The sequence below is a fragment of the Peromyscus eremicus genome, chromosome 1, assembly GCF_949786415.1.
Source record: "Peromyscus eremicus chromosome 1, PerEre_H2_v1, whole genome shotgun sequence".
Lineage (NCBI taxonomy): Eukaryota > Metazoa > Chordata > Mammalia > Rodentia > Cricetidae > Peromyscus > Peromyscus eremicus.
Genome location: NC_081416.1, coordinates 174,523,383 through 174,547,330, shown reverse-complemented (window position 1 = coordinate 174,547,330; position 23,948 = coordinate 174,523,383). Strand labels below are relative to the sequence as shown.

Here is a 23,948-nt window from a genome sequence, read left to right as displayed (position 1 = left end):
GTGTATGAGCTGGCTGTTTGGAACCTGGGGCCTATGCAGGGACACTTAGCTCAGCCTGCGAGGAGGGGACTGGACCTGCCTGGACTGATTCTACCAGATTGAGCTGAATCCCCAGGGGAGTTTTTGCCCTGGAGGAGATGGGAATGGGATGTGGGCTGGGGAGAGAGGTGGGGGCGGTGGTGCAGGAGGAGGGAGGACTGGGGAATCTGTGGCTGATATGTAATATTAAATCAAATTGTAAAAAAAAAGAATTATTTTTTGACTCCTGCCAGGGAAGCAGGTAGGCTGACTGCAGATTTTTACCTTTCACTGTGCTCCTCTAGATCCAATACCCCAGTCTCATGTCCAGTTATGCCACAGAAAATCTGTGGAAACTCCCCCCAGACTAGAGTGGATTCCACAGATCTTCTAACCTCAGTCCTGCAATTCACTGTGCTATCCCAACATCCAACTCCAACAGGCCCTCATTTGCAAACCAAAGACCACTGTGGCCAGGTAGGAAGTAAACTAGCTACAGATTTTGACCTCCTCCTCATTCCTTTGAGTCCAATCCCCTAGCTTTATCCCCAGCTCTGTAAGCAGAACAACTGCATCAGCTACCCACATCTCTAGTGGATCTCCCAGACCCCTCATAACATCCCTACACCAATGCATTGATTTGTTTCACACCTCAGCTCCTTCGTGCATTCTCTGGGAACCCACAGGCCAAGCTGAGCAGGGAAGCAGTTAGGCTAAATGCAGATCATCACATCTCCATTTGCTCATTCAAGTCCAGTCTCCTAGTCTTCTTCCCAGCTCTGTGTAGAACACCTGCTAAAGTCTCCTTCTCCTAAATGTCACTGTCTCATGTGAATAACACAAAGATTAACCTCCAAATTTCCTTCTCCCTACTCATTGTTTTGTCCTAGCAAATCCTGAAATCCAGATGACACTCCCTAAGCACCTACAGGCACTCTAACAAGGAAAGCCAATAGGCTGACTGCAGATCTACATCTCTCCCTCCATTCTTCCAAGTCTACTTCTCAGGCTTATTCACAGATTTATATTGAACCTTCTGCTGTAGCCTGACCTCACTCAGTAGCACCATTCTCAGGTGACTAACTAAGCAGCTCCTGTAGAAAACTCTGCTCTCTTCCCTCCTGTGGACCTTCTTATGACCTTCTCCTAGATGATCCCCATTGCTAAGTGTCAGCTTTCTATACCTGGAACCCCCAGTGGCCACACTTATCAGGATCCCAGAAGAATTTACTACCAACACATAGCCACCACACTCTCCTAAGCATGAGACAGCAACAAAAAGTAAGGAAGGAAACACCAACCCAACAAAGACAACACCAGATATCACCACCTAGAATTACAATTTTCCCAATCCCAAATACCTAGATGATAACCTAAAAGCATAGTCAATAACATCCAAGACAGTATGACTTCACTAGAACCCAGAAACCATACTACAACAGGCACTGAGTATTTCAGCATAGCTGCAGAATAAGAAAATGACCCTAAAATAGCCTGTATGGGGATAATAGAGGTCCTTAAAGATGGACAAAATAAATCCCACAATGAAATGTATAAAAACACAAACAGTGGAAGGAAATGAATAAAAGATCTGAAAACAGAAATATAATAAATCTGAAAACCCAAACTGAATGAAATCTGCAAAAGAAAAACTTAGGAACTCAAGCAGGAATCTCAGATGTGATCTTCATGAATACAATACAAGAAATGGATGAGAGAATCTCAGGCATTGAAGACAACATAGAAGAAATACATTTGACAAAGAAAAGGTTAAATCTAAAAAATTCCTGTGACAAAACATGTAGGATATCTGGGACACTATGAAAAGAACAAGTCTAATAGTAAGAATAGAGGAGGAAGAAGAAAACCCAGGTCAAAGACACAGAAAATATTTTCAACAAAATCATAGAAAAAAATCTCTAACCTAAAGAAGGACATGCCTATCAAAGTGAAAGAAGCATACAGAACACCAAATAGACTGAATTGGGAATGAAAGTCCCCTCAGCATGAGCAAATTATGGATGAATAGGTAAGTGCTGGAATGGTAGGATGAAGTAGGGAGGGCGAAAGGAGAGAGACTTGGAAAAGGGAATATGGGGAGACACAGTTAAAATAAGGGACATTTGAGGGAACATATGCAACCTAATACAGCATATATATATATATATATATATATATATATATATATATATATATATATATATATATATATGGACTATCTAAATAATATGACCTAATAATGGGGGAGATAGTATCCCAAATGCCCATCTCTTGTCACAAAAGGAATTTTCTGTTACTGAGATTGGTTTACATCTAATTGAGTTGTTGGCCAAAGAGACCTCATTGAAATCCCTAACAAACACAGACTATAGATTGCTCTTCACAAAGTGACAGCAAGGTCCTATTGCTGAAAACAACAAATTTATAACTTATTAAGATGCTTGGCTGGCAACTACATAGAGCTTTCATCCCTACTTTCCAGCATCTTTGTTAACAGGAATGTACTATGAACACTATCAAAAGAGAAATGGAAACATGAAGCCAGCCACAAATCCTTTGATCTGCAAGGGTGTCTGTTGTGCAGCAACCCTTTTCTACACTATGAAAATGTATTGCTCACATTGGTTAATAAAAAGCTGACAGGCAGGTAGCTGGGCAGCAAGTTAGATGGGAAAGCCAAATTGAGAATGATGGGAAGAAGGATGGTGGAGTCAGGAGAGATGCCAGCCAGCCACCCAGGAGGCAAGATATGCTAGATGACAGGTAAAGCCACGAGCCACCTGATATTACATAGATTAATAGGAATGGGTTAATTTAAATGTAAGATTGAGCTGGTAACAAGCCTAAAATATTACCCAAACATTTATAATTCATGTTCAGCCTCTGAGTTGGTTATTTTGGACTAGGCAGTTGGGATAGGAAATGTCCCTTTATATATGGCATTCCAATGTGTGGCCAAATTTCCACATAAAACACGACAAAGCTTAGGAAAGGATACTAGACACACAAGAATGTAGTCAAGCATGGCTTCTTGGTAGTGACTTTTTCTCTAGTGACCTCTGTTTGTTGGCAGTGAGGACATGCATGGCTCCTTTAAGAGATGGCTTTCTGGCTTAGTGCTAGCAGCAAACATGGGCAGTGGCTCTTTTAAGATACCCCACTACCAAACACTTATATGGTGTTTATGAGCAGCTGGCAGCATGCTACTCTGTAGCAGCATGGACCTACAAACTTCCCAGAGATCAGGAAGTAAACATGGTTCACAATGCTGGTGGTAAACATGCCTCTGCCATGAGACTAGACTGTCAGTGAACCAAGGGGGAGGAGCTAGCACCAGTGTGCCATGATTTAAGTTACACTGCATTTTTTTATTCATGCAGACAGAAAAGCTTATCAATGTGCAGTAAGGACATATTCAGACAAGAAGAGCCTCTAAACAGGTCACAGTGTGTTTAAAAATATGCATAGGCTTGGGAGAGAGAAAAAAGAATATATATAGTCCTTGATTAAAAAACATAGTTTTAAAATAAAGTAAATTCCTTAAATAATAAGCCACATAAATATGGAAAACACACAGAGATTCTGGATACTGTATGTTATTGTGTTGTCTTAATTTTTTTACTACTCATTAACAAATGATACTGCTAAGAGATATTTGATTATGAAAGCTTCTAGGTTAAACCAACCTATATATTTTCATACTATCTTGACATCAAAATTTAAGTTAAAAGATATGTTACTTTGGGAAAGAGGATCTGGTTTTATTCCACAGGAAATGAGAGGCTCTGGATTTATTCCAGGTTAATAAAAATCAGGTTTGAATGAGGAAGACCCCCTGAATAATTTCCAATGGGAAAGATTAACCCACATGATGCAACATTTGAGAGTGCCTCTGTTGTAGTTCCCTCTGAGTTCTGCATCAGAACAACTTCAAGGCTGCGGGCTGAGATAATCCAGCCTCACAGAGTACTTCAGTCATGATGTGACCATAATCCTAAATTTTCTCAGGATCCCGAAAAGATTACCAGCACCCACAGTCAATAGGAAGTAGTCTACAAAACCACATCCACATTCCCAAAAATAAATTATGAATGTTTGTCATCGTTTGGGAAGCTGGATACAAATTGTAATACATAATGATCAGGAAAAAAACCTAAGCAAGAAGATTATATTCAGGAATCTTGTTCTGAAAAGAAAAAGGGGAGATAGAGAAATGATAGGATAAAATGGTACATTATTGAATCTACTTTAACCCAAAAAACAAGAATTAATCTTATGTATTTTACATTGGTATGGATTTTGGTTTATTGTTACAAATTTAAAGTTAATTTTGTGATACTGTGTGTATATTTCTACTCGTTTCAGGTATTATGTTTATGCAACTAATTTTAAAGTGTAATATATAGTTAAGAAATACAGATTTATAGTCATCTATAACAACAAACTTATAATCACGTTAGTTAGGACTTCTAGGTAAAAAGAGATATATTCCAGATATATAGGCAATCTTCAAACACTTCACAGAATATGATATTTAAAATGTTTTAAGAACTTAGACTTTTCTTGATGGTGAGACACGTCTATTCCTGGCAGCACCAATTACTTCAAAAAGGATGATGGGTATCGAAGAAACTCCATATGAAGTTTGTTCTTTTATGGTAAAAGCTGGCCATGAGGTTAAAGAAACTGCCCTTGCCTCAACTGCTGACAGCTACTGTCTAAACTGAACCAGGAGGATGAAAGACAAGTGACTGCTGAACTTTTCCAAGATAGTGTAGGACAGTCCTTCAAAATCCTCTGCTTAACAGGAAAGCCCAGCAGATATGCTTGGACAGTAGGTCAGAGTTGGATGCACCAATGTTACAGAGGAACTTTGGGTGACTGTCCAGGCAACCTGATGTCCCTGCCATTAGGTTCTTTGATGGAGTTGAGGACTAAATAGTTATAATTATAGTTTTCCTTAGTTATAATAGAAAGTAAATAAAATACAAAAATAAAATAGATAATTATTTTCTCTAATTTTGCCAAATGTAAATGGATTAGATATTGACACTGTAATTCTTACTTAATAATTGTTTTAGTTGTATATAGTTTTACTATATCAAGGTTAAAACTTTCCTTTTTAATTAGAGAAAAAGGAAAAACTTCTGGATAAAAATCCTTTTCTACACTGTATATATTACTCACATTGGCTAATAAACAGCTGACAGGCTAGTAGCTGGGCAGGAAGTTGGAAGTAAAACCAAAATGAGAATGATGGGCAGAAGGAGAGCAGATTCAGGAGAGATGACAGCCAGCCAGGAAGCAAGACATTTTAGAGGACAGGTAAAGCTATGGAACACCTGGAAATACATAGAGTAATAAAAATGGGTTAATTTAAAGGCGAGAGTTAGCTAGTAATAAGCCTGAGCTATCAGCCAAGCATTTTGAATTCACATTCAGGCTCTGAGTTGGTTATCCAGGACCAGGCAGTTAGGACAAAAAAAATGTCCAATTACATAGTCCCACCTGCAAGATATGCTAGGGCAATGTTGCCACAAAGCTCATGGCAGTAACCAACCAATAAATGGATTTTACTTAAGGCCCACTCCACGAGATAAAACATATACCTGACACTGCTTTGGTGACCAGAGACCAGATAGCCTGGAGACCTAGGGTAAAACCAAATAGTACTGGTCTAAAAAATTAGTGGAAAAAAATGACTATGAATGGTGTTCTGCTTTGCTCAGATTAGTGCCTTGTTCAGCCATTATCAGAGAAGATTTCTCCCAAAGCAGTTGGGAACAAAAATAGAGATCCACAGACAGACAATACATAAAGTTTGAGATATTTTTGAATAATCAACCCTACATGATATGTCTCCACCAAATCTCTCACTTTAGAGCTCAAAGAAAGGAGGAGGAGGAGGAGGAGGAGGAGGAGGAGGAGGAGGAGGAGAAGAGAATGTTAGAACCAGAGAGGAGGGAGGACACTAAGAAAACATGACCATCCACATCAACATAAAAAACTCATATGAACCCACAGACTGGAGCAGCATGCATAGTGCCACACCAGTCTGCACTAATCCTCTGCTTATATGTTAGGGTCTAGTGTTTAGTGATTTTGTGGTCTTCCTGGGTGTTCGAACATGTGGGTCTCTGCTTGTGCCTTCTCTTGTGCTGATTTCCTTCTCTTGGTTTGTCTTGTCCAACTTTGAGGGAATAATATTACTTCATCAGATTGTACTTTATTTTGTTATTGTACTTTATTTTGTTATATTTTAAAAAATGAATGCATGAAAATCTAGCCACTAGGATAAAGGTTAACAAAGGTAAAGGTATATATGAACTATCATATATACCTGCTGGGAAAGGGAAAATCCATTGTCTCCAATGAAGTGACCCTGGATATATCAACCACTCCAGGTAAGTTTCCACATGAAGGAGTAGTTGACCAACATGTAATAGACTCCACAGTTTTATTGGTGTGTGTCTATGTGTGTGTCTGTGTGTGTGTATGTGTATGTGTGTGTGTGTGTGTGTGTGTGTGCATGTGTGCTTTTATTTGGTTGTAGTTCAGTGTTTTTATTTTTTCTTTTTGGGTATTGTTTTTTGTTTTCTTTCAGGGGGAATTTTGTTTTATTTGGATTTTGTTTGTTTTTTCAGAAAGAATTTAAGGTTATGTGGGTAAAGAGGAAGAGAAAGTTTGGAAGAAATTGTGGGAGAGAAAGAAGATGATCAGAATATATTTAAATTTAAAAATTGTTTTCAATGATAAAAAATTTAATAAGAGAAATAAAATGAAAACAAAAAGTTACATCTATCAGCAACCTTCATTATCACCAGAGTCTACTTCTAAAAGGTACACAGTGCCTATAAGACTGCATCTTCTCCTCAACTAAATTTTTAAGCTGTTGTAAGGATGGGCAAGTGTTTTCTCTGACAGACTGCACAATTTTTTTCTTGTTCAGTAAAAAGTACAATTAATATCTTTATCTGTGATATGTAAATGATGGTTACCTTTCACTAATAACTTCAAAACTACTTAAACTTTTGAGTTGCTGATCAAATGAGAATATTTTTATGCTTATATGATTGGTGTCATTATTTTGTGTTCATCTTTAGAGGGAGTATTTTTTAACTACAGGAAAATAAAATACACAAATGAATTTAAAATTACTTTAATTAATGATCTTTGAAACAATGTCTTTTATAGCCAAGGTTGACCTCAAACCCACCATACAAACAAGGATAACCTAGATCACCTGAATCTTGACTCTCTCTGTGTCAGTGCTAAGTTTAGAATCATGTGACACCTTGCCAAGATTCTTTTTTAATTTTTAAAATAAGAGAAATTTGAGACATATGCACAGTACTTAAACATATTGACAACCATCTGTAGGGCATTTCAATAAAATGAAACCTGCAATGATCTAATAAGGGTATCACCTATCCATCTATTTACATATGTGTCATTACTAAATGTTGAAACATTTTAGATATTCTCTACTAAGAATTTTGAGATCTCCAGTGGATTCTAGCCCACCATGCAGAACCCTCTATATTGCAGATCAGAGGGCACAGTCCTCCCTGACTGGCTACACCCTCTACATGCCTGGTCAAATTTGAGTATCACTCAGTGCTGTTCATGTAACTTCAATACTTGTGCTCTCCCAAGATTCATAGATGGATTTCCTGCCTTTGTTCCTCTCCTTGCTATCAAGGGGAGATGACATGAATTTGGGCATAACAGTGAATGACATTACTTTACTCATTTCCCACTGACCGCTGGATAATTAAGTGTATCAAATGTATTGCATAGACAGAATTAAAACACCTATAGTACAAGTGTGAGCTACCCCACCCTACTCCAGGGTGGAGTAGGGTAAAGAAGACGTGGGTGGTGGACAAAGAGGCTGGCGAGAAAATGCCAGGTTCAGGTCAATAAAAGATATAGGGCATAATCTCACTTTTATTGACTCTTCATTGGTTTAACACTGACATGGCGATACTGAGGAATGTGAGGTGCTGCATGGGGTGAGTTTGTGAGAGGCTTTGTGATTGCTGTAAGAATGTCAGTTACCTTTTTCATGTCTTCATAGCTCAGCAGCAGAAAGTTGTCCCTTTCTCTCATGGACAGCCAGGCACGGGTGTGCTCAAACCATGATCCATATGCCACTGTGTGAAGGGAAGAGGAAAACATTGATTATAAAGTATGAAAGTGAGGTCTGCCTGATAATCTTCAATTTTCTGCAAATGGCACACAGCTTTACTAAGAAAAATCAAACCAGTATTTACACTATTCAATGTGATGTTTGACACATACACAAAGATAGTGGGCTGATTAAATCAAGTTCATTAGTAAACTCATCATCTCACAGATTTACCCTGTTGTCTTATAGAGACATCCTCCTGGTGGGCTACAATGATGGAGGCATGTTTTGGGGAAAAGCAATCATACCAATACAGTAAGCCAGAGGGGTCTTTGCATGGCCATGCTTGGACTATATATTACCATTATGTCTAAAGATCTATCTTAACCCTTACAGAGGGAAATCCCCTTAACCTGTCATCCACCTCTAAGCTTCCACCACTTCTCAATAGTGACTCCTTAATACCCTAGCCTCCTGAAAACAGACTACTAGAGACGTTCCAGGAATAGCATTGAGGGAACTGGAGGAACTAGATAAAAATCATCCTGAGTGAGGTATCCCAGACACAGAAAGACAAATATGGTATGTACTCACTCAAGAGTGGATATTAGCTGTAAAGTAAAGGATAACCATGCTAGAATAAACAGACCCATAGAGACTAGGTAACAAGGAGGGCCCAAAGAGAATGGTTTGACTGGGATGGGAACATGAGAGATTAGGTTGGAGGCATTGTTGGAGTGGGAGAGTAATGAAAGAGACATCTTGAGGGCAGGCATTTGGGGTCAGGTAGAAACTTGGTAAGAGAAACTCCCATGAATCTACAAGGATGATTCCAACTAAGACAATTAGCAAAAGTGGATAGGAAGCCTGAACTGGCCATCTCCTGTAAGCAGGGTGGTAACTCACCACATTGTAATCAGAGAGCCTTCATCCAGTGACCTAAACAAACAGATAGAGAGACCCAGAGCCAAGCACTGGGCCTAGCTCAGGGAATCCTATTGAAGAGACAGAGGAAGGATTGGATGAGCCAGGTGGGTCAAGGTCATCCCAAAGGTACCAACAGAAACAAATGACATGGGCTCATAGGAGCTCACAGACTCTGGACTGACATCTAAAGATCATGCATGGAACTGACCTAGGTCCTCTACACATGTGTGTCAATTGTGTACCTTGATCTGCTTGTAGGACTCCTAGTGATGAAAGCAGGGCCCATCCCTATTTCTTAGGCTGAATTTTAGGGACCTCTTCCTCATATGGGATGCCTTGTCCAGCCTTAATACAAAGAGAACATCCCTGGGCATCAGCCATTCCAGGGAAGACCTGCCCAACTTGGCCCCAGGTTCTGGCCATTGGGCAGAACCTGCACCCTGAAGGTTCCCCTCCTCCAAGACCCGCCCTCACTGGCAGACCTGCAATCTCCACGCCCTGCCCCCACACCATCCGCCGGAGACCCCAGCCACTTCCTCAGACTTAGAGACCAGCCCCCAGCTCCCATCCTGCCCGGAACTCTCATCTAGACAAGAGAGCTTCCATCTGGACCAGAGAGAGGCTTCCTGAATCTGTCAGCTCTGTCTGGACCAAGAATGCTGATAAGGCCAAGAACGAATCCATAAGGAGATGGGCAGACAAGGCAGAAGTACATACAATAAAATAAAGAACAATACAGCATCACCAGAACGTAGCCCTCCTCCAACAGCTAGACCTGAACATCACAAAATGGAAGAAGCAGAAGAAAGCAACCTTATGAATAACATCTTGAAGATGCTAGAGGCTTATAAAGAAGAAATCAAAAATGAAACGAAGGAACAGACAAACAAAAAATGGGAAGAACACTATAAAAAAAACTAGAGGAAAGGACAAATGAAGAAGAAGAAAACATAAATCCCTGAAAGAAAATCATGAAAAAGCAATGAAACAGATGAGGGAAACAGTCCAAGACTTGAAAAGGAAAATAGAAAAAATGAAGAAGACACAAACAGAGGGAATGCTGGAAATAGAAAATCTGAGTGAATGAAAAGTAACTTCAGATGCAAGTATAACAAATAAAATGCAAGAGATGGAAGAGAGGATCTCTGGCATTGAAGATACAGTAGAAGAAATAGATTCATCAGTCAAAGAAAACACTAAAGCCAACAAAGTCATCACCCAAGAAATTTGGGACGCCATGAAAAGACCAAACTTACGAACAATAGGGATAGAGGAAGGAGAAGAATACCAACTCAAAGGCACAGAAAATATATTCAACAAGGTCATAGAAGAAAACTTTCCCAACCTAAAGAAGGAAATGCCTATGAAGATACAAGAAGCCTATAGAACACCAAAAAGACTAGACCCAAAAAAAATTTCCCTTGCCACATAATAATTAAACAACTAAACGTGCAGAATAAATAAAGAATAAGAGCAGCAAAGGAAAAAGGGCAAGTGACTTATAAAGGCAAACCCATCAGAATAACACCTGATTTCTCAATGGAGATTTTGAAAGCTGAAAGGACCTGGACAGATGTGATGCAGACACTGAGAGACCATGGATGCCAGCCTAGACTAATATACCCAGTAAAATTTTCAATTATCATAGACAGAGTGAACAAGATTAAGACAAAGCCAGATTTAAACAATACTTATCCACAAACCCAGCCCTACAGAAAGCACTAGAAGGAAAATTCCAACCTAAGGAAGTCAGATACACCCTCGAAAACACAGGCAATAGATAACACCACAGCAGTAAACCCCAAAGAAGAGAAGTACACACACACTACCACCAAAAAAAACAAAAAACAAAAAAAAAACAAGAATGAACAAACACTGGTCATCCCTTAATATCAATGGACTTAATTCACCTACAAAAAGACACAGGCAAACAGAATGGATAAGAAAGCAGGACCCATCTTTCTGCTGCATACAAAAAAACACACCTCAAATTCAAAGGCAGACACTACCTAAGAATAAAAGGCTGGGAAAAGTGTTCCCAATCAAATGGTCTTAAGAAGCAAGCTGGTGTAGCCATCCTAATATACAGCAAAATAGACTTCAAACTAAAAATCAATCAAAAGAGATCAAGAAGGGCATTACATACTCATCACAGGAAAGATCCACCAAGATGAAGTCTCAATTCAGAACATTTATGCCTTAAACACAAGGGCACCCACATATGTAAAAGAAACATTACTAAAGCTTAAACCACATATAAAACCCCACACATTAATAGTGGAAGACTTCCACATCCCACTTTTGTGGTGGTATTGTGTTCCCCAAAATATTGTGTATCCTAATAAACTTATCTGGGGTCAGAGAACAGAAAAGCCACAATATTAAGCATAGAGGTTAGGCAGTGGTAGCACACGCCTTTAATCCTAGCATTCCAGAGACAGAAATCCCTCTGGATCTCTGTGAGTTCAAGGCCACATTGGAAACAGCCAGGCATGGTGACTCATGCCTTTAATCCCAGAAAGCAGCCTTTAATCCCAGGGAGTGGTAGTAGAAAGCAGAAAGGTTTATAAGGCGTGAGGACCAGAAAATAGCAGCATTTGGCCTGGTTAAGCACTTGGCTGGTTAAGCATTCAGGCTTTGAGCAGCAGTTTAGCTGAGAGCCATTAAGATGAGGACACAGAAGCTTCCAGTTTGAGGAAACAGGACCAGCTGAGAAGTTGGCCAGGTGAGGTTAGCTGTGGCTTGTTCTATCTCTCTGACCTTCCAGCATTGACCCCAATAACTGGCCTCAGGTTTGATTCTATTAATAAGAAGTTTTAAGATTCATGCTACACACTTTCACCACTGGACAGATCTGCCAAAACAAAACTTAACAGAGAAATAAAGGACTTAACTGATGTTATGACTTAAATGGACTTAATTGATATCTACAGAACGTTCCATCCTAACAAAAAAGAATATACCTTCTTCTCAGCACCCCATGGAACCTTCTCTAAAATCGACCACATACTTGGCCGCAAAGCAAATCTCAACAGATACAAAACAATTGGAATAACCTCCTGCGTTCTATCAGAACACAATGGTTTAAAGTTAGATTTCAACAACAACAAAAACTACAGAAAATCTACAATCTCATGGAAACTGAATAATGCTCAGCTGAATCACCAATGGGTTAAGGAAGAAATAAAGAAAGAAATTAAAGACTTCCTAGGGATCAATGAAAATGAAGACACCACATACGCAAACTTATGGGACACTATGAAAGCAGTGCTAAGAGGGAAATTCATAGCACTAAATGGCCACATAAAGAAGTTGGAGAAATCGCACACCAGTGACTTAACAGCACACCTAAAGCTCTAGAACAAGAAGAAGCAAAGTCTCCCAGGAAGAATAGATGCCAGGAAATTATCAAATTGAGAGCTGAAATCAATAAAATAGAAACACAGAAAAATACAAAAAATTAATGAAACAAAGTGTTGGTTCTTTGAAAAAATCAACAGAATAAACATGCCCTTATCCAAACTAACCAAAAGACGGAGAGAGAGCATCCAAATTTAAAAAATCAGAAATGAAAACGGGGACATAACAACAGACAATGAGGAAATCCAGAGAATCATCAGGTCATACTTCAAAAACCTCTATTCCACAAAACTGGAAAACCTAAAAGAAATGGATAATTTTCTGGCTAGGTACCACATACCTAAGTTAAATCAAGACCAGATAAACTATTTAAATATTCCAGTAACCCCTAAGAAAATAGAATCAATCATTAAAAGTTTCCCAACCAAAAAAAGCCCAGGACCAGATGGTTTCAGTGCAGAATTCTACAAGACCTTCAAAAAAGAGTTAATACCAATATTCTTTATATTGTTCCACACAATAGACACAGAAGGAACATTACCAAACTCCTTCTTTAAGGTTACAATTACCCTAATTCCTAAACCAAGCAAAGATGCAACAAAGGAAGAGAACTACAGACCGATCTCCAAAATGAACATTGATGCAAAAATACTCAATAAAATACTGGCAAACAAACTCCAAGAACACATCAAAACAATTATCCACCGTGGTCAAGTAGGCTTTATCCCAGGGATGCAAGGGTGGTTCAACATAAGAAAGTCCTTCAATGTAATACACCATATAAACAAACTCAAAGAAAAAAAACACATGATCATCTCACTGGATGCAGAAAAGGCATTTGACAAAATCCAACACCCCTTCATGATAAAGGTCTTGGAGTGATCAGGAATACAGGGAACATACCTAAACATAATAAAGGCAATATACAGCAAGCCAACAGCCAACATCAAATTAAATGGAGAGAAACTCAAAGCGATTTCACTAAAATCAGGAACAAGGCAAGGCTGTCCACTCTACCCATACCTATTCAACATAGTACTTAAAGTTCTAGCCAAAGCAATAAGAAAACATAAGGAGATTAAGGGGATACAAATTGGAAAGAAAGAAGTGAAGCTTTCCCTGTTTGCAGATGATAGGATAGTATATATGAGTGACCCCAAAAATTCAACCAAGGAACTGATACAGCTTATAAACACCTTCAGCAACATAGCAGGATACAAGATCAACTCAAAAAATCAGTAGCCCTCCTATATACAATTGACAAACAGGCTGAGAAGGAAATCAGAGATACATCACCTTTTACAATAGCCACAAATGATATAAAATACCTTGGGGTAACTCTAACTAAGCAAGTGAAGGACTTATATGACAAGAACTTTAAGTCCCCGAAAAAAGAAATTGAAGAAGATGTAAGAAAATGGAAAGATTTCCCATGCTCATGGATAGGCAGGATTAACACAGTAAAAATGGAAATCTTACCAAAAAGTAATCAACAGATTCAATGCAATCACCATCAAAATACCAACACAATTCTTCACAGACCTGGAAAGAATAATACTCAACTTCATATGGAAAAACAAAAAACCCAGGAAGCCAAAAGAATCCTGTACAATAACACAACCTCTGGAGGCATCACGATCCCTGACTTCAAGCTCTACTATAGAGCTACAGTAATAAAAACAGCTTGGTACTGGCATAAAAACCAACATGTGGACCAATGGAATCCAATTGAAGACCCTGACATTAATCCGCAAGCCTATGAACATATAATTTTTGACAAAGAAGCCAAAAGTGCACAATGGAAAAAAGAAAGCATCTTCAACAAATGGTGCTGGCATAACTGGATATCAACATGTAGAAGGCTACAAATAGATCCATATCTATAACCATGCACAAAACTTAAGTCCAAGTAGATCAAGGACCTCAACATAAATCCAGCTACTCTGAACCTGCTGGAAGAGAAAGTAGGAAGTAGTCTTGAACACATTGGCATAGGAGACCACTTCCTAAATAGAACACCAGTAGCACAGGCACTGAGAGAAACAATCAATCAATGGGACCTCTTGAAACTGAAAAGCTTTTATAGAGCAAAGGATATGGTCAACAAGGCAAAGTGACAGCCTACAGAATGGGAAAAGATCTTCACCAATCCCACATCTGACAGAAGACTGATATCCAGAATATATAAGGAACTCAAGAAATTAGACATCAAAATGCCCAACAGTCCAATTAAGAAATGGGGAATAGAACTAAACAGAGAATTCTCAATAGAGGAAACTCAAATGGCCGAAAGACATATAAGGAACTGCCCAACATCCCTAATCATCAGGGAAATGCAAATCAAAACAACTCTGAGATACTACCTTACGCCTGTCAGAATGGCTAAGATCAAAAACACTGAAGACACCTTATGCTGGAGAGGATGTGGAGCTAGGGGAACTCTCCTCCAAGGCTGGTGGGAATGCAAGCTTGTACAACCATTTTGGAAATCAATATGACGCTTCCTTAGAAAATTGGGAATCCATCTCCCCCAAGATCCAGCTGTACCACTCTTGGGCATATACCCAAAGAATGCTCAACCACACCACAAGAGCACTTGTTCAGCTATGTTCATATCAGCATTGTTTGTAATAGACAGAACATGGAAACAACCTAGATGCCCTTCAACTGAAGAATGGATAAAGAAAATGTGGTACATATACACAATGGAATGCTACTCAGCAGAGAAAAACAATGACATCATTAGGTTTGCAGACAAATGGATGGATCTAGAAAAAATCATCCTGAGTGAGGTATCCCAGACTCAGAAAGACAAACATGGTATGTCCTCACTCATAACAGGATACTAGATGTGGAACAAGGATGACTGGACTGCTACTCACATCACCAGGGAGGCTACCTGGAAAACAGGACCCCAAGAAAGACACGGGGATCGCCCAATGACAGAGAAATGGAATGAGATCTACATGAACAGCCTGGACATGAGTGGGGGTAGTGAAGGGCGAGGGTCGAGGGAAAGAGAGCTTGGGGGAGCAGGAGATCCCAGCTGGATCAAGAACAGAGAGGGAGAACAAGGAATAGGAGACCATGGTAAATGAAGACCACATGAGAATAGGAAAAAGCAAAGTGCTAGAGAGGCCCACAGAAATCCACAAAGATACCCCCACAACAGACTGCTGGCAATGGTCGAGATACAGCCCAAACTGACCTACTCTGGTGAAGGGATGACCAAACACCCTAATTGTCGTGCTAGAAACCTCATCCAACTACTGAGGGAACTGGATGCAGAGATCCATGGCTAGGCCCCGGGTGGAGCTCTGGGAGTCCAATTAGTGAGAATGAGGAGAGTTTATATGAGCGAGAATTGTTGAGACCAAGGTTGGATAAAGCACAGGGACAAATAGCCAAACTAATGGAAACACATGAACTATGAACCAATGGCTGAGGGGTCACCGCTGGATCAGGCCCTCTGAATGGGTGAGATAGTTGATTGGCTTGATCTGTTTGGGAGGCATCCAGGCAGTGGGACCGGGTCCTGTGCTCATTGCATGAGTTGGTTGTTTGAAACCTGGGGCCTATGCAGGATCGCTTGGCTCGGCCCGGGAGGAGGGGACTGGACCTACCTGGACTGAGTCTACCAGGTTGATCTCAGTCCGCAGGGAAGGCTTTGCCCTAGAGGAGGTTGGAATGGGGGGTGGGCTGGGGGGAAGGTGAGGGAGGACGGAGTGGGGAGAACAAGGGAATCCGTGGCTGATATGTAGAACTGAATTGTATTGCAAAATAAAAATAAAAAAAAATAGCAACACAATTCTTCACAGACCTGGAAAGAATAATACTCAACTTCATATGGAAGAACAAAAAACTCAGGATAGCCAAAAGAATCCTGTACAATAAAACAACCTCTGGAAGAATCGCAATCCCTGACCTCAAGCTCTACTATAGAGCTACAGTAAGAAAAACAGCTTGGTACTGGCATAAAAACCGACATGTGGACCAATGGAATCGAATTGAAGAACCTGACATTAATCCACATACCTATGAACATATAATTTTTGACAAAGAAGCCAAAACTGTACAATGGAAAAAAGAAAGCATTTTCAACAAATGGTGCTGGCATAACTGGATGTCAATGTGTACAAAGCTGCAAAGAGATCCATATCTGTCACCATGTACAAAACTGAAGTCCAAATGGATCAAAGACCTCAACATGAATCCAATTACTCTGAACCTGATGGAGGAGAAAGTAGGAACTAGTCTTGAGTGCATTGACATAGGAGATCACTTCCTAAATATAACACCAGTAGCACAGGCACTGAGAGAAACAATCAATCAATGGGACCTCTTGAAACTGAAAAGCTTTTATAGAGCAAACGACATGGTCAACAAGACAAAGCGACAGCCTACAGAATGGGAAAAGGTCTTCACCAACCCCACATCTGACAGAGGGCTGATATCCAGAATATATAAAGAACTCAAGAAATTAAACATCAAAATGCCCAACACTCCAATTAAGAAATGGGCTATAGAACTAAACAGAGAATTCTCAAAAGAGGAAGTTCAAATGCCTGAAAGACATTTAAGGAATTGTTCAACATCCTTAATCATCAGGGAAATGCAAATCAAAACAACTCTGAGGTACCACCTTACACCTGTCAGAATGGCTAAGATCAAAAACACTGAAGACACCTTATGCTGGAGAGGATGTGGAGCAAGGGCAACTCTCTTCCATGGCTGGTGGGAATGCAAGCTTGTACAGCCATTTGGAAATAATATGGCACTTACTTAGAAAACTGGGAATCAATCTCCCCCAAGACCCAGCTATGCCACTCTTGGGCATATACCCAAGGAATGCTTAATCATACCACAAGGACACTTGCTCAGCTATGTTCATATCAGCATTGTTTGTAATAGACAGAACCTGGAAACAACCTAGAAGATGCCCTTCAGCTGAAGAATGGATAAAGAAAATGTGGTACATATACACAATGGAATGCTACTCATCCGAGAAAAACAATGACATCAAGAGGTTTCAGGCAAATGGATGGATCTAGAAAAAATCATCCTGAGTGAGGTAACCCAGACTCAGAAAGACAAACATGGTATGTACATCACTCATAGGAGGGTACTAGATGTAAAACAAAGATGACTAGACTGCTACTCACCACTCCAAGGAGGCTACCTAGAAAACAGGACCCTAAGAAAGACACAAAGATTGCCCAATGGCAGAGAAATGGAAGAGATCTACATGAACAACCCGGACGTGAGTGGGGGTAATGAAGGGCAAGAGTCGAGGGAAAGAGAGCTTAGGGGAGCGGGAGATCCCAGCTGGATTAAGAACAGAGAGGGAGAACAAGGAATAAGAGACCATGATAAATGAAGACCACATGGGAATAGGAAGAAGCAAAGTGCTAGAGAGGTCCCCAGAAATCCACAAAGATACCTCCACAATAGACTACTGGCAATGGTCAGGAGAAAGCCTGAACTGACCTACTCTGGTGAGAGGATGGCCAAACACCCTAACTGTCATGCTAGAAATCTCATCCAATGACTGAGGGAAGCGGATGCAAAGATCCATGGCCAAGCCCCAGGTGGAGCCCCAGGAATTGAATTGGCGAGAAAGAGGAGAGACTGTATGAGCAAGAATTGTTGAGACCAAGATTGGAAAAAGCACAGGGACAAATAGCTAAATGAATGGAAACACTAATGGAACCAATAGCTGAGGAGCCCCCAACTGGATCAGGCCCTCTGGATAAGTGAGACAGTTGATTAGCTTGAACTGTTTGGGAGGCACCCAGGCAGTGGGACCGGGACCTCTCCTTAGTGCATGAGCTGGCTGTTTGGAACCTGGGGCTTATGCAGGGACACTTGGCTCAGCCTTCAAGGAAGGGACTGGACCTGCCTGGACTGAATCTACCAGGTTGAACTGAATCCCCAGTGGAGTTTTTGCCCTGGAGGAGATGGGAATGGGGAGTGGGCTGGGGGGGAAGGAAGAAGGGGGGAGGACAGGGGAATCCATGGCTGATATGTAAAATTAAATTAAATTATAAAATAAAAATGCAAGGAGAAAAGTCTAACCCTACCTGAACTTGATAAGCCACACTTTGTTGACACCCATGCTGAGGCCTGCACCTTTATGAACAGAAACAGAGGAGGAGTGGAGTGGGGGTTGGGTGTGGAGAAGAATTGGAGGAAAGGAGGGAGGCTAAACTGGTCAGGATATAGAATAAATGAATAAATTTAATTTAAAAAAGAATTTAAAAACCTCTCAAAGCCCACACTCAGTGATGGACCTCCTGCAATTGTGCCTCATAAATCTTCTGAAACAGTTCCATCAAGTGGGAAACAAGTGTTCAAACGTCAAGGTCTGTTTGAGGCATTTCTTATTCAATACCACAAATTATAACACCTACCTTAGTACTGGAAAGACCAGACACTCCAAATGTTGACAGGATGGTGTGTTATGGGTCAAGCTGTAGTTGTGCCCTATTATGCAGTGGTGTGTGAAAACAGGAAGACTTCACAATTAGGTTCAAAATGGTGATGAGATTTAGAACCACAGATTTGTTGAATATAGAGGGATAAGATGGAGACAAGACTACAGAATACACTAAATGTTAGGGACATAACCAAATTAGATAAAATACATAATCTTGTGGGTGTGAGCCCCAACATTAAATTGAGGGAACATGGTAATAGGTGCTTTTAGTACTAGAACTCAAGAAGTGGATGCAGGAGGAGCAGAGCTTCAACATTGTCCCTGGCTATATAGAGTTCAAGACCAACCTGAGCTATATCTCACCTTGTCATTAAAAATGGCTCTGAGGCTCCCCCAAGTCCTGTATTTAATAGGACACTCACCATTTCCTTTGAGGAACCATTCAAAATAAGTTCTCAGTGATTCTGGATTCTTAACAACTTTCATCTTACTCCAGAAAAAATAACCAGACACAAGAACATCTCTGGGATTTCTGATTAAATAGATCACCTTAAACAGAAAAACATGTACATGAAGGTCAACATAGTCATCTGAAACCATTTAACTTGCACAATTTATATGAAATGTCAATCAAATCTCCATGAGGTTTCTAAAAACATTAATTATTTTATTTGACAAAATATTTACATAAGTGCAAAATATCTATAGTGAGAATCCTCTTTTATAATTTTATTTCATTTACAAACATGTAACAGCAAAATTATTCAGGCCACTAATACTTTAAAAAACAAAACAACAATAACAAAAATCCAAGACTGATTCTCTAGTTGTAAGGATCAATATCTTACAGTGTGAAAAACCACCCATCCACTGTGAAAGAACATCTTATATATTCAGAGATGAGTACTGTGCTAAATCTATCTACAATATGAGAAACTAAGTATTTTCCACAACTGTAACTACCAAATATAATTTTCAGAAGAATCATGATGAAGAGCTCAAAGCCAGTGTGTCATTGTACAACAGTGAACACAAAGACCTACAGGCAACTCAGATATGCAGAGGGTTGGAGAAATAGACTTTCTCTGGGAAAAGCATAACAGCTGGTTGGTTATGCAATTCCCAGTGCTCAGCCTTGAAAACATGCATACAAGTAATATTTTATAGACTGAGCAGGTTACATCTAAATATTGAGAAATACATAGATACATATACAAATGTAACAAAAATTTTAAAAAAAGAGACCACAAAATTGAAAGAGAGAAAGAAGGAAAGCTTGGAGGGAGGAAGGGGGATGATGTATGTAATTATATTATAATCACAAACAATGAAAGAAACAAATTAAAATAAATAATAATTTTAATAAAAGGAAATTTATATTTTGTGCCAACACTCTTTGTGACATTATTCTAGAATTCAACTCTTTAGGCCTCAATTTTTCTAGCTAAGTATGTGTCAAATCCCAATAATGCACATGCATTTAACTGAATGGTCACAAGTTCCCTACAATATTTTCAAGAGAGGAAATTTTTCTAAGTTTGTCTTTGCAATTTAAGCATAAAATATTTTTAGGCTCCATGGTGTAATGACTTCCAAAAACTTTCTTACTAACAAGAAACTATGATACTTCAGAACCTGGATATTTCTGATCCCTTCTGGAGATCCTCTATCAATGATGTGGGTGATTCCTGTGGCTACTGATCTCAATGGACAGCTAGATACAGCAACACAGTGGGTACAGATGAGCTATGACTGCTGAACCATCTCCATGATTAGAGCACTGATGCCTGGTCAGGCTGCTTTTCTATGAGCAACTCTGTCTGGGGTGATTCACACACTGCTCATGGGATTTATGTAGAATCAAGATTAGCTAATTGACTTTGATGACAGCATAACAGTAATGTCCACTGTACACTAGAGTGTGCCCTCTGCTTGACCTGTATGTGTAGTTCCTGAATGCTCTATTTAATATTTCACATTCTTTCATTTATCTGCCATGGATCACTGTGTGGTACTTGACATCCTGGTACTCTGATGTAGTTTAAGGTGGAGACACATCTACATCACTTACTTAGTGCATGAGAATCTCATGTTCCCACCCACAACCTACACAATCCGAGTGCATTTCAGAAAGAGCTCCAGGGCCCATCAGGGTAGATGAAGTTCAAAGAGCATTTGGTCAAAGATTTCTCAACAACTGGACACTGACCTTAGCCTTTGAACTGAAGAAAGACTTGGGGAAAAGATGGAAGGGAAGGTGGGAGATGATGATTCGTGGTCCTTCCTTATTGATTAATTTTTGATATCCATCTGGACTCTCTATCCAGGGTGAGCGGTCCCAGATAGGCACAGATTGGATCCAAGTGGGATCCCCCTTGGTCTGAATCAGGCAGACAATCTCAATCAGCCAGTTAGTTCCTGAAGAAGGAAAAGTAATGGTCACTCATTTCAACAGGACTTGTGAAAAAGCCTCAAGTAGAAAATTGTACATCTGTACAATTTACAGTGCAGCTGTTTCCAAGCACACAGACCTGTGGGGTTCACAATGCCCACATGCTCTAAGTACAAAGTATATTCATCCAGCACATTGCCAATGCTTCACATGGAGAAACTGAGACTATACTCAATTAACTCCACCTGAACATTCCCTGAAGTCCTGGGCCATCATTATTCTACATTCTGGTGCTTTGAGTTCGACTTTCCCAGATACTTCACAGGGATGTAATTGTGGACTCTGTCCTTGAGTCTCGATCCTTTCTTTTAAGGCAAAGCAATTGAGATGCATCCATGCTGCAGTATGTGTGTGAGTACTGCTTCTCTTTAGGTGAATAAATCCCCTTCTGTCCATTTACCACACACATTTGTATTTATGTTTATATGTTCACTTGTCCTTGGATATTTCTTTAGCTTTCTTCTCTGGGCCATTGTATGAATCTTCTTCATGCATTCCACCCACCACCCTTGGCTTTTCCATGTTCTTTCACTGTCAGTGTCAGCAACCCAAAACTTACCTGTGTTCAGTGCTTCTGCCACCCAGCATACAACACTCCCCAAAGCCCATGCTATTTCTTTTTGGTTTTTTGAGTTTGAGACTGTTTTCACTCCCTGAACAAGGTCCATGGTAATTCTTCTTCTACCTGACATTGTCCTCTCCTCCACATATTCTTACATCCATGCCTTTATACCTTGGTGCTATTTCTTCTGTTTATTTTCATCATTTCCCTCTTCAACTCTCCTCCACACAGAGACAGAACAATGCCAGAGTCTGCCTTAGGATCCACTGGCATTGCTCACATGGCCTGGATGAGCCTCTGCCCACACAGACCAGGCTGGAGTTCTTTCTCTGAGTGAAAATGCACTCACACACAGCTCTCCATACCCACAAAACATTTTAAACATCAGATATATAGAGCACTCCACTCATCACCCAAATGAATGATGATCAAAGCCCTATCCTTCTTCATACACTTCAGGATCATTCTCACCTGATTTAGGGTAAGTCAGTATGACTGTGTCTTCATCTCTGATCACCAACTTATCACGAGATTCTTCAATTTTTTCTTTTTGATTCTCTGCAGTAGGGAGAGGTATCCCTTCAAACCAAAGGTAGTCTGACATGGCAAAGAGCTTTTTGTGGGTGCTGTTAGGATTACAGCTTTAGCCACCTTTTCAGCTTCTAGCAAATGGTGAGGGTAATATTTACAGTGCAGGCAAAGAAATCAGTAACACCCCACAGTTCATTGTGAAACTAACTACTGACAGGAAGAAATAATGTAATAACCAGTCAAAGGTTGTTGTGTTAAGCAATTGTGAACTCATTCAGAGATCATTCTGCAGCATCTGTGAGCCAGAGTTCATGATCCCAAACAAGAAACTCAATAACAAGTATTAGGACATAGAAATGGGGCTTAATTTAAAGTGTTTTCTAATACAATTCAGTTTTCAGAATAGTTTCAAATGTGCATAAAAGTTACAGAGATCATACAAAATGTTACCACATGCAATTCTTTTTTAAAAAAAGTAGTGGTTGTTTATGAGGAACTCAATTCCTTAGCTGTGCTCTATGGCTCTCACCCACACTCTCCCCCTCCAGTACCTCACTCCCTTCCCATATTTAGGATTTCTTCTTTACTTTTCAGTTTATATTTACGTATATGTATATGATCACATGTACATATAACCTACTGAGTCTAATTAGTTCTGTTTGTATGTGAATGTATGCTGAGCTGAGCACTTGTGATTGGAAAACCAATATGGGATTTCCCTACTGAGGCAGCTGATTCTCTTTCTTTCAGCAGCCGTTGGCCTCCTGTATTCCCTCATCTAGAGGTAAGACCATGTAGAATTTCCCTGTCCTTATTTCTATACCAACTGGTGTGATTATGATGGTACCTTTCACTAAATATACTACTGAGAGTTCATAGGTGTATTTTCCTGTCATGGCTAGGGTATATATACTATCAACAGGGATCCTTAGCCTCTGGGGCCATTCTGTCCCCTCTTCTGTGTTTTTTCCAAGTGTTAGGTTGAATGGATTCACTGCAGATGTATCAGATGTGCCTGGACACCTTACAGTCAGTTATTCTCTATGGGCTCTTGCTGCACCAGAAACTTAGGTTACCTCTGAAGAGGTAACCTCTGAAGAGGACTGAGGAAAGGTAAGTGTGCTGCTTGCCCATTTCCCAGCCTTCCTCTTACCAGGAGACAATGAGATACAGCGGGGAGTCAAGCCAAGCAAGAATTCCTTTATTATTAGGCAGTAAGCCTCTTTTATAGCAGAAAACCTCAGAACCCTAGGAGCAGGTGGAAGGAACCAACCAATCGTTTTAAAGGTCACCCTATGCTCATTTCCTTGTTAACGAGCTGTTTATGCACTGACATCATCTCCTGATCTTTGTATCTAAGCTCAGCATAAAAAACTTGGGCTAACTTCCTCTCGGCACCATCTTGTAGCTCATGTCATCCTGAATGCCCCACAATTCTCTGCATTTTGACTAGATGTGGGACTTTGTAATAGTTTCCATATGTTACAAAAGCTTCTTTGATGAGGGTGGGAACTATATTTATCTGTGTGTA

General features: G+C 40.0%; 1 protein-coding gene across 1 annotated transcript in view; it reads right to left on the bottom strand.

The window, feature by feature from the left end:
• Positions 1-22,490, bottom strand: part of LOC131902560 (sulfotransferase 2A1-like) — a 41,421-nt gene extending 18,931 nt beyond the window's left edge. The window contains exons 1-4 of the mRNA XM_059253585.1: positions 22,358-22,490; positions 21,082-21,290; positions 19,295-19,421; positions 8,080-8,174 (exon numbers count right to left, since the gene is read on the bottom strand). Of these exons, the coding sequence (XP_059109568.1) occupies positions 8,080-8,174; positions 19,295-19,421; positions 21,082-21,290; positions 22,358-22,490 (564 nt within the window). The remainder of the gene's footprint in view (positions 1-8,079; positions 8,175-19,294; positions 19,422-21,081; positions 21,291-22,357) is intronic.
• Between the last annotated feature and the right edge of the window lie 1,458 nt (positions 22,491-23,948).